At 33.1% G+C, this 15,967-nt stretch overlaps 1 protein-coding gene across 10 annotated transcripts in view; it reads right to left on the bottom strand.

The window, feature by feature from the left end:
* Positions 1-15,967, bottom strand: part of LOC150098991 (NGFI-A-binding protein 1-like) — a 685,870-nt gene that overhangs the window by 181,065 nt on the left and 488,838 nt on the right. For all 10 annotated transcript variants that reach the window (XM_090404614.1, XM_090404621.1, XM_090404619.1 and 7 more), the window contains one exon: positions 2,742-2,879. In XM_090404614.1, coding sequence (XP_090260740.1) covers positions 2,742-2,879 — 138 coding nt within the window. The remainder of the gene's footprint in view (positions 1-2,741; positions 2,880-15,967) is intronic.

Below are 15,967 nucleotides of genomic sequence, written 5' to 3'. Positions count from 1 at the left end.
AGGCTAGTATATTATGTCTGATAATTGAATGGAAAACGTCTTTGGAGGAAAAACACAACCGGGATCAGCTAACTCACCTTCAGGTGAAATGCCTTTTCGAAGGTTCTTAGCATCGTGGCTGTTACGTAATTTAAGATTTTCATCATCAGCATGTCTGAGAGCACAACTTGCTTACTGGAAGCTTGAAAAAAAAACAATCGAGTTTGCTTTCTAGCACATAGTTTCTCTCATTACCTATTTCAGTCCACTAAGATAGGTAAGCGGGAACAAAGTCCACAAAGTCCACTAAGATTCGAAAGCGGAACAACACTGACTATTGTTCCCACTCTCGTACGTGCCGTGCTGAAGATTTTGGTGCTCACTGGTACTATTTCTGATTGGACTTCGGCCATTTACAGATATAGTAAATAATTTAAAATGCATAAGTTATTATTAAGATCATCAAAATATTTTAATTAGGACAGACGCATACTCATTCACATTAACAACTGCTTATTATCTTGCCAAGTGTTGAGTTTAGTATATATATATATATAATGTATCTTAAAACTATATTCAATTAAATTTTTATATTAATTTAAAAACTGTATTTAAAAAACAACTTCGATACTTGGGAAGATGAATGATGATGAATTAATGTAAATAAATATATGTGAATATACGTTATTATTATTATTATTTACTGATTCATCAATGACTACAAACAAATGCGTATAATGTTGCGAATATTAAACGGATTGTAATTATCAAATCAATGTGAACTCTTTAAAACCCAAATGTCATAACAGAAATGGTGAGTGCGGCCTCCATGAGCAAACTACTACCACGTGTGATGACCGGTTTATCTTAGTCTCAATCAGTCTATAAGGAAGAAAGCCTGCAAACGGGTAGGAAAGAAAATTCATCTCAAGTTCTATTACAATTCATCAAGAGAACAACAGAGATCCCGAGACAGTCAAACGAGTTATAACGATGTTTTGCTCAATATCAATACATATTAAACAATTTATTGCGGTTTACGAAACAGAGTAATCAATGACATTCATAAAACGAGATCATTGCGCCTGCGTTAAAAAAAATGCATTTCAGATTGGTGGATAAATTTTGTCGATTGGAATAGGCTAGTACATCCTTTCATTCGCATCATCTTGCTGTTCATCAATACTGTCTCGACGACGGCAGAAACTTTTTCATCTGTTAAGATTTAAATAGTATTTTTTGAAATTCAGTACACAATGGAATGCGCTGGATTGAAAAAATTGTTCTAATACTATATTGAAAATACAGTTGCATATTTGAACAACTTGAAAAATTAAACTCAAGTCGGCGTTATTCAACATCATTTCTAATCTAATAAATAAATTAGTCATTTTGAGTAAAATGCATTACATCACTGAATTATGCTGCAAATAGAAATTCTTTTCAGCAGCCCAGAAAAGAAAGTGCAAAAACCTGGCGAAATAATTTTTGAAAGAAAACATTTTGGATATATTATACATAAAAAAAAGATAAATATTAAATAATTATTTCTAATTTCTTACCGATAAATATTTATGCCTTATTTTTCCACGAAGTAACTGATAAACAGATTGCAATTTCTGAGTTAATTCGGTCTGTGTTGCACAGTTTTCTGCTAAGTACGTCAAATATCAAGACTAAGTGCTTCACTATTACCACTGAGTATGTCCTGATAAGCAGTGAATATCTTTATTCAAGAGGAAACCTAAGGGCAATTTCATTATTCGAAAAGTGTCAAAATTGGATTACTATACTCAGTAGCACAACCTTGGGGCTACACTTTTCTATCCTCATATGGCAATAGCCTTTTAATAATAAGCGCCTCTTCTCTGTGAAAGACTAAGCACATAATGAATTGGATTTTACAGATTAAGAATACAATGGTTTGTTTTTCTCGATGAAGGGCGTGAGGGTACAAATGAACATTTTCAAACATCCTGGTGAAATAGTTTTAAAGGAAAAGTGCATCCGATAAGTCGAATAAATCATATCTCATTTATTTCATCTGACAGCTTTTGGGAGAAGATGACTGACATCCTGTAAAACAGGTTTTTCTTCCTGACATAACAACAACAAGAAACAGTCCCATCTATCTGCAGTCGATGTTGTGTGAAAATAGCTTACCGCGAACGTTTTTATTAAAATTTTTCCTTAGTGTTTTTTTTTTTTTTCTTTTAACACGCATAATATTACATGTTTAAAACAACCCGTTTAATCGTTGAAGTTGAACGACTCGATGGTCACTGTTGTTTTTCTTGAGGACTAGAGAAGCAAAGCCAGTATTTCACGAATTCTTTCACTTGCATTTTATTTATTTTTGAAGGATGGAAAGATAAAAATTTCTTACCACGAACTGATGTGGCGTCATCATGAGTAATAACATAATGCCAAGGAAATTTTCAGGTAGAGAAGAACGAAAAGCGATTCGTATTTTGGTATCAATTTGTGTCTACTTTAGTTTCTCTCAGTCAGTGAACATTTAATTTTAATGTCCACTAATTTAAAATTTTAATAATTGACATAAAAATAATCTTAGTCGTATTTATTTATAAACTTTTTATTTCAGATTTTTGTCACAGAAACATTTAAAACGAAATGACAAAATTAAGGCCAATGAAAGAAAACTCAACTACAGAAGTAATTTTGCCCATGACATAAAAGCGAATATGCAAATGTCTGATAAAAAGAAATGATTTTGCATTAAAGACGGAAAGTGTTCTTACCAGGATTGCTAACCCATTCTTGAAGAGCTTTTTGTAGTCGGCGGACATGTAGAGGCTTGCTAGCCATTCCTACTAAGGCCATAATTTCCAGAAACTCCTCCTCTCCTGCCTCACAAAGCTGCTGTACATCGTCGCCACCTAGAAAACAAAATAAATAAACAAAATTAGTTATTTCAAAGAGTCAATTATTGTATAGAGCATCTAAACAGAAAATAAAAAAACAACAACAGAAGTGTCCTTCTATAAATATATAGATTAACAAGAAAGCATTGAATTTTTGTGGTAGTATAACAAATTATGCCAACCCACCATTCGTGATAAAATAGAAGGCGAATAGTGTTCACAGTTCGATGCTCATTCTATCGATTTATTAATTCTCCTTTACAACCACATATTACGTATGCTAATATTTTGGAGATGGGAGAGTTCGAAACACCAAATTTCGCACATTTAACAGTCAATAAGTAGCCAATAAACTGGGGGAAAAAAAAAAAAAAAAACAGTACTTCAACATATTGAAAACCGAAGGGCATTAATTAGAAAATAAGGCGGCTATAAGCGATCCCTCCCATCCCCCTTCCTTCCACACGATCTTTCACATCGTATCCCACACTTGACAAGAAACTGCAGTTTCAATGGCCTAAGAAAGACTATGAGGGTGAACAGCTGTTCTCTCTCTCTCTCTCCCTCGACCCCTTCACACCTTCCCCTGACTCCTCGTCAGGTACCTATTGTACGACTTGTTAAATCGTACCCAGCATGATGGTTAACAGGAAGAGGCACCAACAACGGGTAGGAATCAACGACCGCTTCGGCATCTACACATGCGGTAAGTGCGCTGCCTAGACATCATGGATATCACCTAGACTGCTTGATTTAAGATCGGAGAGCAGAGTATACTGACTGCGACCATAGGGGGCCTTCAGCACTTTCATACTTTACTTATCCTTGCCCGCTCCCCTCCCATCTTTTCTCGAACATCATTAAATTTCGCCCCTTTGAACTCTAAACATTTTCCAAATAATAACGACATACTATATTAACCTATTGATTTATTTGATAATGTTGGGTTTTTGTGATACAGAGAGTATTCTGTATGTAAATTTCGCTAATTAATACTGCAACAGTTTTAAATTGAACAATCCAAACTTGGCGAACTTACTGACAAAGAAACAAATGTTCAAAATTTCGGATATAAGATGAAGGCAGGTAAAATGTTGATGGAATACACTGAGCGGTTTAGAATATGAAAATTAACCAACAGCTTTCTATTGCAATCAATAACCAGACAACTGATTTCAGTGAAACTTTACAAACTGCAAGTAAATGCATATCCTAAACGTAATTGTAACTAAAATATATCTGCTATTCTCAAAGCTAAAATCGTGAAGGCTTAGCATACATCATATATTAAAGATTGTTATACAAAAAAGCAAAAAATGATTTACTCGCGAGCAAATGGAAGAGAATTGAATGAACTGTTTAGTTTAGATAAATCCTTTTTTTTTTTTTTTTTTTTTTTTTTAGGGGAGGAGGATTCTGTCAACAAGATTATTCTTACTGAACAAAATAACTAGCAGAATCACACCCAAAAGCTTAAACATCATTTTAATGCACATCTCTTACACACACACAAAATGTGTGTGTGTAAGAGATGTGCATTTCTGCATAGGTGTATAGATTTAATATTTTGTAAATAAAAAATAAACGGATATTGAGATGCTATAAGTTATATTTGAATCTCAATATCCGTTTATTTTTTACTTCCATGCTTTTACTAGGTACTCAGAACAGCTTAAACCCGCATACCAACTTACAAATAGAAAAAAAAGCAAGGAGAAAATACTGTGTTTAGTAAAATTAGCAAAACAAATTATTATTGAAATGTTAAATCCTTTCTTCTTCATTCTTATTTATTCCAAATTGCACATGGAATGCTTAATAAATCAAACTGCAATTCGAAACACAATCATTGCTTTGACATAAGTCATCTATGAAGAAATTTTGACTGTTATTTCCGCAAATTCTGCGTGAAATAACAATTAAACTAAAAATAGAGCAACAGGAAAGGGAAAAAATAACTGGTTAAAATGCTGATCATTTATATTGCATTTAGAATATTCAGCATTTAACCAGTTATTTTTTTCCTTTCATGATGCTCTATTTTTAGTTTAATATATATTTAAATAAATTTGTAGTTTATGTCTACTTCCCTTTTACTTCTGAAAATACTAAAACTTACAGTAGGAAAATGGGTTACCAGATTTATTAACGATAATTAATTTTTATGTCCGCGCGGTTAGCCTAGTGGCTGTGCGCTTCGCAACCATATGCCTGGGGAAGGAGGAGCGTCCTAGGTTCGATTCCCGTCGGTGACGTGAGAGCTGAAGTGTCTTCCTCAGCCATAGCCAATTTAGCCGGTCTTGGGCTTGGACAGTAGAGTTTTTCCTCCAGTTTATCTTGGAGTTTTTCATTCTGCAAAGCAAGCAAACCGGCCTTGATAACTACAGGACATGGGATACACCGGGGCGTAGGGCTGACCACCTTATCCTGTGAACAGTTTGAGGTCCGATGATTAATAAACCCTCATAACTAATAATACACCTCATACACTAACCATCTGTCGAAATGGCTTTGAATATGAAGAGATTACACTTCATCCCTTCCTATTCACTTTCATCTTCTTGATCACTCTGATTCAGACTCATATCAAATTCCGGGTGATTAAAAAAAATCTTATACTACATTTGACAAGGAATTAAAGACAGCGTTCATCATGGAGACAGTACGTTGCATCTATTTTTACCAATCAATCGCCATAACATTTAACCTCCTTACAATTGTCTTTACAAAAACCAAGTCTTGTGTTTACATCGGAAAGCAACTCTTGTTTCTCAATCATTAACTTTCAGTTTTTTATCAACAAGAATTCAAAATTTTAATCTCCACAAAATATCTAATGCATAGCCATATGTCTACATATAAGTTCTGCTGTAAATATAGACCCCCCTTATGAGTAATGTTTTAAGCAGAACTTTACCTAATATATACGATGAGACATGCTTAGCCGTCAACAATTTTCTATAGACTAAAATTCACAAGTGAATTAAATTTCCTTAATTCTGCCTTAAACTCGGTACTTAGTTGTAGAAAAATTACAGAAAGAACTTCAGTAAAGAAATAATATAACCCTTAACATAGAGCATTTATATCACAAATTCAAAAACAAACGCAGAATTAAATTTCTTATCATCATCATCATCGGTTGCATCAATCTTGGGACTGGTAGCTCAGCAGCAATTTCCTCCATCCCGGAGATTAAGAAGAAAGCCAATCACAATTGGCTTTCTTCTTAACCTCCTGGTAACTCCTCAAACCCGTGCTGTCTTTGACTTGGTCAAAAAAGCTTTTCCTTGGTCTGCCTCTTCTTCTTTTCCCCTCTTTTTCTGCCTTCAGTTATTCTTTTCACAAGTCCATTATGTCGAAGTATATGTCCAAACCACCTATCCCTTCTAATTTTGATCGATTTAATTAGCGTTCTTGTTTCGTTTATCTCTCTCAGGACTTGTTGGTTTAATTTTTTTTTTCTGTCCATTTTATTTTGTTCATGAGGCGCCAACACCACATTTCAAAAGCCTCCAATCTTCTTACATCTTCTTACATCCAGGTTTCACATCCATACAGTGCAATGCTCCATATCAATGTCTTTACTAATTTTTTTTTCAATTGTAGGTTGAGGTTTCCTATTAAAATGCTTTTCATCTTAGAGAATTGGGATTTTGCATTGTTTATTCTTGATCTTATGTCTTCTTTTGTTCTGCCATCTTCTGTTATTAGGCTTCCTAAATATTTAAAGCTTTTCACTTGTTTTAATTGTTTCCCGCTGATGTCTATATGCTCTATATTGATAGGGATTTTGCCTGTAACAATGATTTTAGTCTTATCTGTGTTGATTTTAATTTTATATTTTTCAAAGGTTATTATTTAGTAATTCTAGCATTTTTTTTAACGTTCTTCTGTTTTCTGCTACAAGGGCAATGTCATCAGCAAATCTTATACACATGACTTGCTCACCATTTATCTTTATGCCACTATTTATTTTATCTTTAGTTTCCTGAATGGCCTTTTCAATACATAAATTAAATAAAAGTGGTGAAAGTATACATCCTTGTCTTACTCCACCCCTTATATTTATTACTTTCTCCTTATCATTGATTTTAATCCGTCCATTTTGATTTTTATAAATTTGATAAATTATTTTCCTATCCCTCAAATCTATGCCGATATTAGTTAGACGATTTTGGAGTATTTGCTGGTTTACTTTATCAAACGATTTCTCTAAATCAAGGAAGCAAATGTAAGTATTTTGACTAAGGTCTAATCTTCTCTCTATTATTGTTCTTAAACAGAGTATTGCCTCTCTTGTTCCTTTATTCTTTCTGAATCCAAATTGGTCTTCATCCAATAGACAATCTATTTTTGAATAAATTCTATTTTGAATAATTTTTAGCAGAATTTTGCTAACATGTGGGATTAAAGCTTTTGTTCTAAATTGGCTGCATTTGTTTGCATTATTCTTTTTTGGTATTGGTATTATGGTTGATTTCATAATCTCCTTTGGTATTTCTTCTCTATCATAGATTTGGACTATTAATTGATAGATTAAGGTTTTTGTCTCATCACCTAGATTTTGTAGCAGTTCTATAGGAATATTGTCTACACCTGGACTTTTTCCCTTACTCATTTCAGACAGTGCTTTATCAAATTCTTCTCGCATTATTGGGGGTCCTAGATTATCTTCATTTTGATTTTCTATGCTGATATCAACATCAAGTTCGTCGCCATTATAGAGATTTTCAAGATAATTCTTCCATTCCATTAATATATCCTCAGATTCTATTAGTAATTTTCCATTTTCATCTTTGATGGCATTGTTTTTGCTGTTCTTATTAAATTTGAAAGTCAGTTTGTTAATTTCTTTATAGGCTTTCTCTATGTTTTCTTTTTTAAATAATTCATCTATGTTATTACACTGTTCTTCTAGGTATTCTTTTTTGGCTTGTCCACATTTTCTTGTAATTTGATTTTTAAGATATTTGTATTTGGCCACATCTTCTTCTTTAACAGCATTTTTATATTTTCTTCTTTCATCCATAAGGCCAAGTATTTCATCTGTTATCCAATGTTTTCTTTTTTCTTTTTCTCCAATTTTCAATAATTGATTTGATGAATTTGTAATTAACTCTTTAATCATATTCCATTGGTTTTCAATATTATTCTGACTATTTATGTTTTCTGGAATGTCATGATCAGTTGCCTCTTGGAATCCGCTCTTTACTTCTTTACTCTTTAATTTTTCAAGGTTCCATCTTATAAATTTCTTATGAGGCACAGCAAATGCACCATTCCTTTGTTTTCCTATGCTAAACTAATTGCTATTGTTTACGCGGTCTGCCCACTTCAAAGCATTACAGGAAGAAATAAAATAGTGTATTCTATAAATGTAATACGCAGCACTTTCACATGCAATCGTTGCTGATATTTCAAATTCAGATTTAAATATAGGGTATTAATTATCCTTAATTCTATTAAAACATTATTTATAGAATACAATGGGATAGTTTCCTGGAATGCCAAGAACATTAATAATAATAGACTGCGCGGTCATCTCTTTAAATGTCAATCACTCTGAAATTAAACTTCTTGTGGATCGCAGAGTGAATAACTGTTAAGTTAGTCCACTATGTGAACCGCTTATGTTAAAGTTGCACAAAATTAACAATGACTTACGGCCAAGAGACGAATGTGCTATCTCTGCGAATTGAGTGTTTTAGCTTGCATTTGTCTCCGTTTTCTTGGAAGGAGGGGAAGAAAAACTGATTCTTACTTTGTTGTATACTAGTGATACTAAATTACCTGCTTTTAATATTAAATATACACTCGGAAGTATTAATCAAACATTATTAGTTGCTATGAATGTTATTTGCGATTTAATATATTAAAAAATCTGCAATTTAGTGAAGATCTGTTGTACCTATTAACAAAAACTAATTGTGAAGATTAAAATACATTTCATTAATAAATCCCAAGATAAAGGTATAATGCAAGTACAACGTCGTTAAAAATCACTCACCATTAATAATGGTGGCTCTCCTTAGCCTCCAAGATATTATTCTCATTTGCACACCTCCTAATATATATAAATTTCAAATTTTCCCAAACTCAGAATACTGCTCTGACATTTGCTATAGTTCATCAAAAATCTTCAAAAGAATGTTTAATGTTACCCAGAAGTAGATGAGATGACTCGCTCGCTGCAATCACCTTTTCGCAAACATTGTGTCTGTCTTTTATATTTTCTACACGCATTTTCATGGGCGTCCCCCAAAAGTGCCATCACCATTCTTCTACTTTCCCTTAAGCATGTTAAAATATGAGTAGTTGCTGGTGAACATCCATACATACAGCTTCAAACATACCGATCTAAGTTCTCATAAGACTACAACTTGTAGCAGTTCAAGAAGCACATCTTTCTACTTTCCCCAGTACTATCGTATTATAAGGTTTTCAATTTCTTCTTTGTGTGTATGTTGGGATGCTAATACAAAAGCAAATGGTTCTTCCTCTATAATAATATATCACAAATCCCTATTTCCCAAAAGATAATTACTACATAAATACTTAAAGTGGAAACATACCAATCCCCCCCCCCCCACGCGCGCCAGCACTGTTGTGTTACAGGGTTTTTCAATTTCTTCTGTGTGGGGGGAGCTAATATAAAATCAAATAATTATTCCTCTACGGCAATAAATCACAAATAGCACTACTTTCTCATAAATAATTACTACGTAAGTACTCAAGGCTGATGCATAATTCACAAAAAAGAGTTGAAACTTATATGACAGTTGTAATTAGAACAGCACAAGTCGCATGATACCATACACACCCACAACTATATTACTAACTGAAAGACTCACATGGTATATGGAGGTAGCAGGGCTTTTCCTCCCGAAAACACAGGTTTTTCATGCTGCAAGATAGACAAAACAGGCAGACGAGCACCTGCAATTTACCAATGTAATATTCTGGCCGCGCAATAGCCTTGGTTGCTTTCGCTGCGATTCCGACAAAAAAAAAAAAAAAAAACTGAAATTGCACATATACAATAACAGATAACTGTTGCTCTTTTCATATATGGGTTATTATATACTTTTCATATATCGTATTAACTCCAGGCTATGCTGAAATGATGGATCAAATGAAGACCAAAACTGATAGAAATTCACACTTCAGTGAGAATTTCTTGTATCAAAATTCAGCAAACGGACCAAGAAAAAAAAAACTTTTTTTTTTGGCGATTCAAAGGGGGGCAATCAGATTAAGTATGACGTATAAAGAACACTCAAAAAAAAAAAAAAACGTGACGACACCGAGATCGTTTGAAAACAAACCAAACGAACCCATACTCATGAAATACAAACAATGAAAGCCTTGGGAAACAATACAACTTACATTTCCAAAAATGTTGGGATCTTTCCGGAATATAAGAACACAGATCCTACGAGTATTTTTTTAGGATCATCTCCATTTCCTATTCAGCTATAAAGAATCTATTTAACAGGTATCTCTAAAATATCTCACTTTCAGATAACGAATATAAAAGGCGGTTTAGTGTAGATAGACAGCGTGCGAATCGATTTCATCTTACTAATAATAGACGCTTATTATACGTTCTCCTTCGATCTTCCCTTGACTGTGTTCCAATCCCCCTTAGTCTAGTTCTCAAACATCATCTACTCAATATATCAAGACGCTCATAGGAGATCATCACCAGATCGAGTTATTGTTCTTCCATTACCGAATGAATTAAATATTTCAGCCATGTTTAACATATGTATTGGTGCCTGTCTTACCAGTTTCTCTAGTTAAACTTCCTCAACTAATTATGTAACTGAAGTGAATTCTTAAAAGATCAGAGACAAACTTGAGAAGCAGTACAATAGTTGTTAATAATCATCAATACACAAGAAGGGCTGTGAAGCACTCGTGAATTATTAATCTTCACGTGCGAAAAATTTACGAGTTGATCTATCCACCAAGAATAGATTTTTCGTTGGCAATCGACAATAATAAATTCTGTGTCATATTTCGATATCAGCGAATACTAGAATATGACTTAAAAGCTCATTATTTTTGCTATTTAAGTTATGGTAATTTCTTTAAAAAAACTTTTTAAGTGTTACATGTGACTTAATTTTTAGATTAAAGCAAGGATTGGGTTCCTAAATTATATTTAATCGATTCATTAGTTTCATTAATATTTGAATGACGTTCACAGGATATACGAAATTCCCTGTCACCCTGTACACATGACTGCACAATGTAGGGTAAGAAGATTAAGGTAATATGGTATTCATAAACACTTATAGAAGTCCTATATATATATATATAGGATATCCTTAATATATATATATATATATATATATATATATATATATTAAGGATACCAAGTAATTTTAGAAACTTGTTTTTTTTAATTTAATTTAATTTAATTTAATTTTTTATTCCTTCTCCCAAGTAAGCAAAACAGTTAAGTTTGCGCCTGAACGTAGTTCAAGTCTAAAGGTAGTGCAACACCAGGGCAACTCGTTGTAAAGGTGGGTAAAGGTCTGATCACTATTCTTAGTATTTTCCCATAATGTAAAGCACATCTCACTAGAAGATGTATACTGTTATACATTATGGGTGGGGGGGTTACTACCCAGACCGGTTTCAACCCTTTTTTGAGTTCTCCTCAGTGAGTAGCTAGACCCTGAAATACCAAAGTTTTTAGTAATACAGAGCCTTATCAACTTTACCTATACAAGTTGCTACAAGGTGCTTTTACTTTGAATAAGAAACTATGGATCAGATAAAGATGTGAAAATTTTTTACCTTGGGGATAATATATATATATTAAGGGTACCAAGTAAGTATTTCAGAGTCTAGCTACTCACTGAGGAGACCTCAAAAAAGGTTGAAACCGGTCTGGGTAGTGTAATAAGACACTACCCCCCCCCCCATCCATAATGTATAACAGTATACATCTCTTAGTGAGATGTGTTTTACATTATGGGAAATACTAAGAATAGTGATCAGAGCTTTACCCAACTTTACAACGAGTTGCCATGGTGTTGCACTACCTTTAGACTTGAACTATTCAGGCGCAAACTTAACTGTTTTGCTTACTTGGGAGAAGGAGTAAAAAAATAAAAAAACAAGTTTATAAAATTACTTGGTATCCTTAATATATATATATATATATATATATATATATATAGAAAATTTTAACTTAGGTATATATTATGTATTCAAGATACCAAGTACATAATATATACCCAAGTTAAAATTTTCTACATCTATCTCTCATCTTGAGATTTTATTTATAAGGTTAAAACACCTTTTGACAACTTGTTTTGGTAAAATACATAATGAGCTCTGCATTACTTCACTCTTAGCATTTTCTGGTCTGGCTCCCACTAACGAGACCTCAACAAAGGTCGAAACCGGTATGGGTAGTGACCATTGCCTTTAATATTTAGCATTATACATCTCCGCAAGGGGATGTGTTTTACATTAGAGGAAAAATACTAAGAATAGTGATCAGAGCTTTATCCACCTTTACCACGAGTTGCCTCGACTGGCACTACCTTAGGGATCAGTTGCTTTAGACTTGCAGTACTTGCAGGCGCAAACTTTACTTTCTTGTCTGTTTGCTTCTTGTTGATTTGCTGGAGTTTAATACTCCACTATGAATAGACATGAATACTGTGAATATATTGCCGAAATTATACCGCACTCTCTATCATATCAATAAGAAGCGTTGCCCACCGTGCTTCCCACATAGGAGTTCATGAAACTGTATTTTCGAATATCTCTATTCTTGAGTACAACAAAAGAAAACAAAAGCGTACAATAACAGTCTGCGAAACAAGAAATCATACACAAGCTGTCTCGAACTGTCTCTCGTTTCCAAGCCAAAATCGATTATAACCATAAAAGAGAAATACAGCCAATGAAGATAAGCCAACACTAGCTGTCCAGTTTATTCAAAAGGAAGTAAATTAATTACATTTAGTCAGTTTAAGGAGTATTCATGTATACTTATAGCATATTATATTTTATTATATCATATTATAGCATACAAGAGGATCTCTTGATACGATACTGTTGGAGTTATAAACATCACAAATGGATTTCTGCATCTTGAAAAAAAAAGCAACTAAATATCTGCTAACTAAATATCAAGTGAACTCAATACATTGCAAGAGAGACGTAATACCAAATTACATTGCTATTAGAACATGTATAGAATATTATCAACAGTATCCACTGATGCTTTCAATGAAAATTTTATTCAAGTTAAACGACATCCACGTTCAACACAGCAAGTTTTTCGAGCTTCTCTGCATGAAATGGCAAAAACTGTATATCTTTACCAAATGAGTCTTACCGGGGATGGCTGGGTTTACGACTAAACGTTCTAGTTTTTCTCACAGAAATCTGGATAATTCATTTCAAAAGTATTCAATGAATCATATGCAAATGACTTTCCAGGCCCCAATTACACATGTTTATCAGGCTCATATGAAAAAAAATAAAAAGATGATATACAGAGCTAAAAAATACTGGGACCTAGATATCATGCATATTGACTTACAATTGCTATAAAAAGCTATTGCTTATTCAGTATTGCACTAAGTGAAATTAGATAAAAGGGAAACAACTCCAGGTAGATTCATTCCTGATAATCATGAACTAGAACAATACTGCCAATAAGAAAAAAAAAAAAAAAAACATGGTGTCGTAATACTGGATAATAAAGCTAACGGCCTTCTAACAGATAGTAAAACTTTTTCTTATATACTATTATATACACACTTCAGATAATTTATTCCGCAAATGTATGCTAAGAAATTTCATAATTTTTTTTTTTTTTTTTACTTGAAGTAAAATCCTTAGAAGATATATTGCCCGACTCCAGTTACACTCATGACCGACATACAAGAAAAGGCTCCTGCTTTCAACTAGATGGAAGATGTGACGTTTTCCATTTGATAAGCTTTCATCCGAAAATTGCTTGTAAAATGTACTATTTGCCATAATATTAGACATATTTGTAAACGTGGTAAATATTAGTTACGTAGCATTTACTACTCACCTTTGTCACGGTCAGAAATTCCTACTTTAGTTATAATTAGCTAAATTAATATTTAAGTTAATATTTTAATCAGTCTTATTATTATTAATCTGGTAAATTTCTCATGTTTAGTACGATTTTTGTATTCACATAATTCTAATATTATAACTTAAACCAATTCACATTACGCTTACAAGAGTTCTGAACTTTGTTGTTCGTCTACGTTTTATAGTTATACCAATAAGCAGCTTGTTCATTAATATAAAAAACAGTTACTCATTAAAATAAAGCTTAGTTATTTGTCTAGAATAATTTTTGAAGTTATAAAAACTAGTATATCACTTTCATCGCGAGTACATTCACGAGTGTATGATGGTTATACCATTCTGGTGTATTTGTTATTACCAGTTTTCCATTCTAGTCAATATTAAGGAGATGATGAATGAAAAAGTGACAAGTGTTAAGACTACAAAATATGGCTCCGAATATAAGAAGTGACGCAATTAGAAACTTTGGATTCTATTTGCATTTCGTTTCATCACTCATGTACGTGTTTAGTACACAAATGAGCTGGAGTGCTAGATGAAGATGACAATACACTTCCCAAGTGGATTGTCAACGTTGATTAATGGGTTATTACTGCAGTCTAGAAAACACATCACGTGTATTACCATAAAGAAGAGCAGAAACGATCTGAGAATACTTTCCGTAGATCTGTTAACCGCTGTTGGGATTTAAACTTAAACATAAAATAACAAAATGCAACTCGGATAAAAACTTCAGTTTATTTAATGTATTTATTCAAGGCAGGTTGCTTACAAAATATCACTGATGTCATTTTCTCACATAATTAGTGATTTTCAGGTTGCTGCTGTGAAAACTGTCAACCAAGCAGAGGTAGTTTGTGCTGATAATGCCACAAACGAATGCTTACAGAAACTTACGTTTGCATCAAGAATAAGGTTTATTTCGAGAAGTGATTTATCATAAGAATCTAGAACGAACACCACATCTAAACAGATAACTAATTGTAGAAAGTTTTTTACCTTGGGTATAATATACGTTAAAGATACCAAGCTATTTTAAACCTGGTTTTAATCCATTTCCAAGTAAGCAAACAGACAAGTAATTCAAGTTTGCGCCTGCAAGTAGTGCAAGTCTGGGTGACCCGTACGTAGTGCAAGTCTTATGCAACTCGTAGTAAAGGTGGAATAAGATCTGATCACTATTCTTAATATTTACCCTTAATGCATAGCATCATACATCTCCTTGAGGAGATGTATGATGCTATGCATTACGTCTGGGTGACCCGTACGTATGGGTCACCCAGACTTGCACTACTTGCAGGCGCAAACTTGACTTACTTGTCTGTTTGCTTACTTGGGAAATGGATTAAAACCAGGTTTAAAATAGCTTGGTATCTTTAACAGATAATTAATTTTTAAATTTTCTTTTTAAATAAACACATTAAATTATCTTCAGTTTGATAAGATATAAGATATGAAATTATATAATTCGAGCAACAGAATAAGTAGTTTATGATTGTTGAAGCCTACACGTTGAGGTGTACTAATACAAGGATGCAATGCGATGTGAAAACTTGCGTTGTCAGTTAAGAGTCAAAATCTTTCAGGGCGAAGGATGCACAAATCTGTTAGAAGTTACTCATAAAACGTACTGTATACTAAAGAGTTGCTCACTATGTTAATCACTGATCTCACAAAGATGATTTCATTCACATGATAATATCGACACTGTTTCAATTAGCAATCTAATTAACAGCCATTCAAAATGAAATAAAAATATATAATGATCTTTACCTCTGTAACATCTTTCTCTTCGTAGTTGTATTGTTGTGTAGGATTGCTAACATTACATTATAAATGAGACACTTTAAAATCAATACACCTAAAAGTGTCTACTTAAAAGTTGTCGGCTGCTTACGAAATGCTGTTTGCAATTTAAGGGATTAAAGATGCCGCTCGTTAGTTTTTTTTTTTTCGCGCAGTTTAGTACATTTCGCTATTTAGTGTATTCACTTCCAAAA

Source organism: Typopeltis vanoorti, chromosome 15, assembly GCF_054136105.1.
Source record: "Typopeltis vanoorti isolate ZY-2024b chromosome 15, IOZ_Tvanoo_1.0, whole genome shotgun sequence".
Lineage (NCBI taxonomy): Eukaryota > Metazoa > Arthropoda > Arachnida > Uropygi > Thelyphonidae > Typopeltis > Typopeltis vanoorti.
The sequence above is the reverse complement of the archived record's forward strand: the minus strand, read 5'-3'. Positions and strand labels throughout refer to the sequence as shown.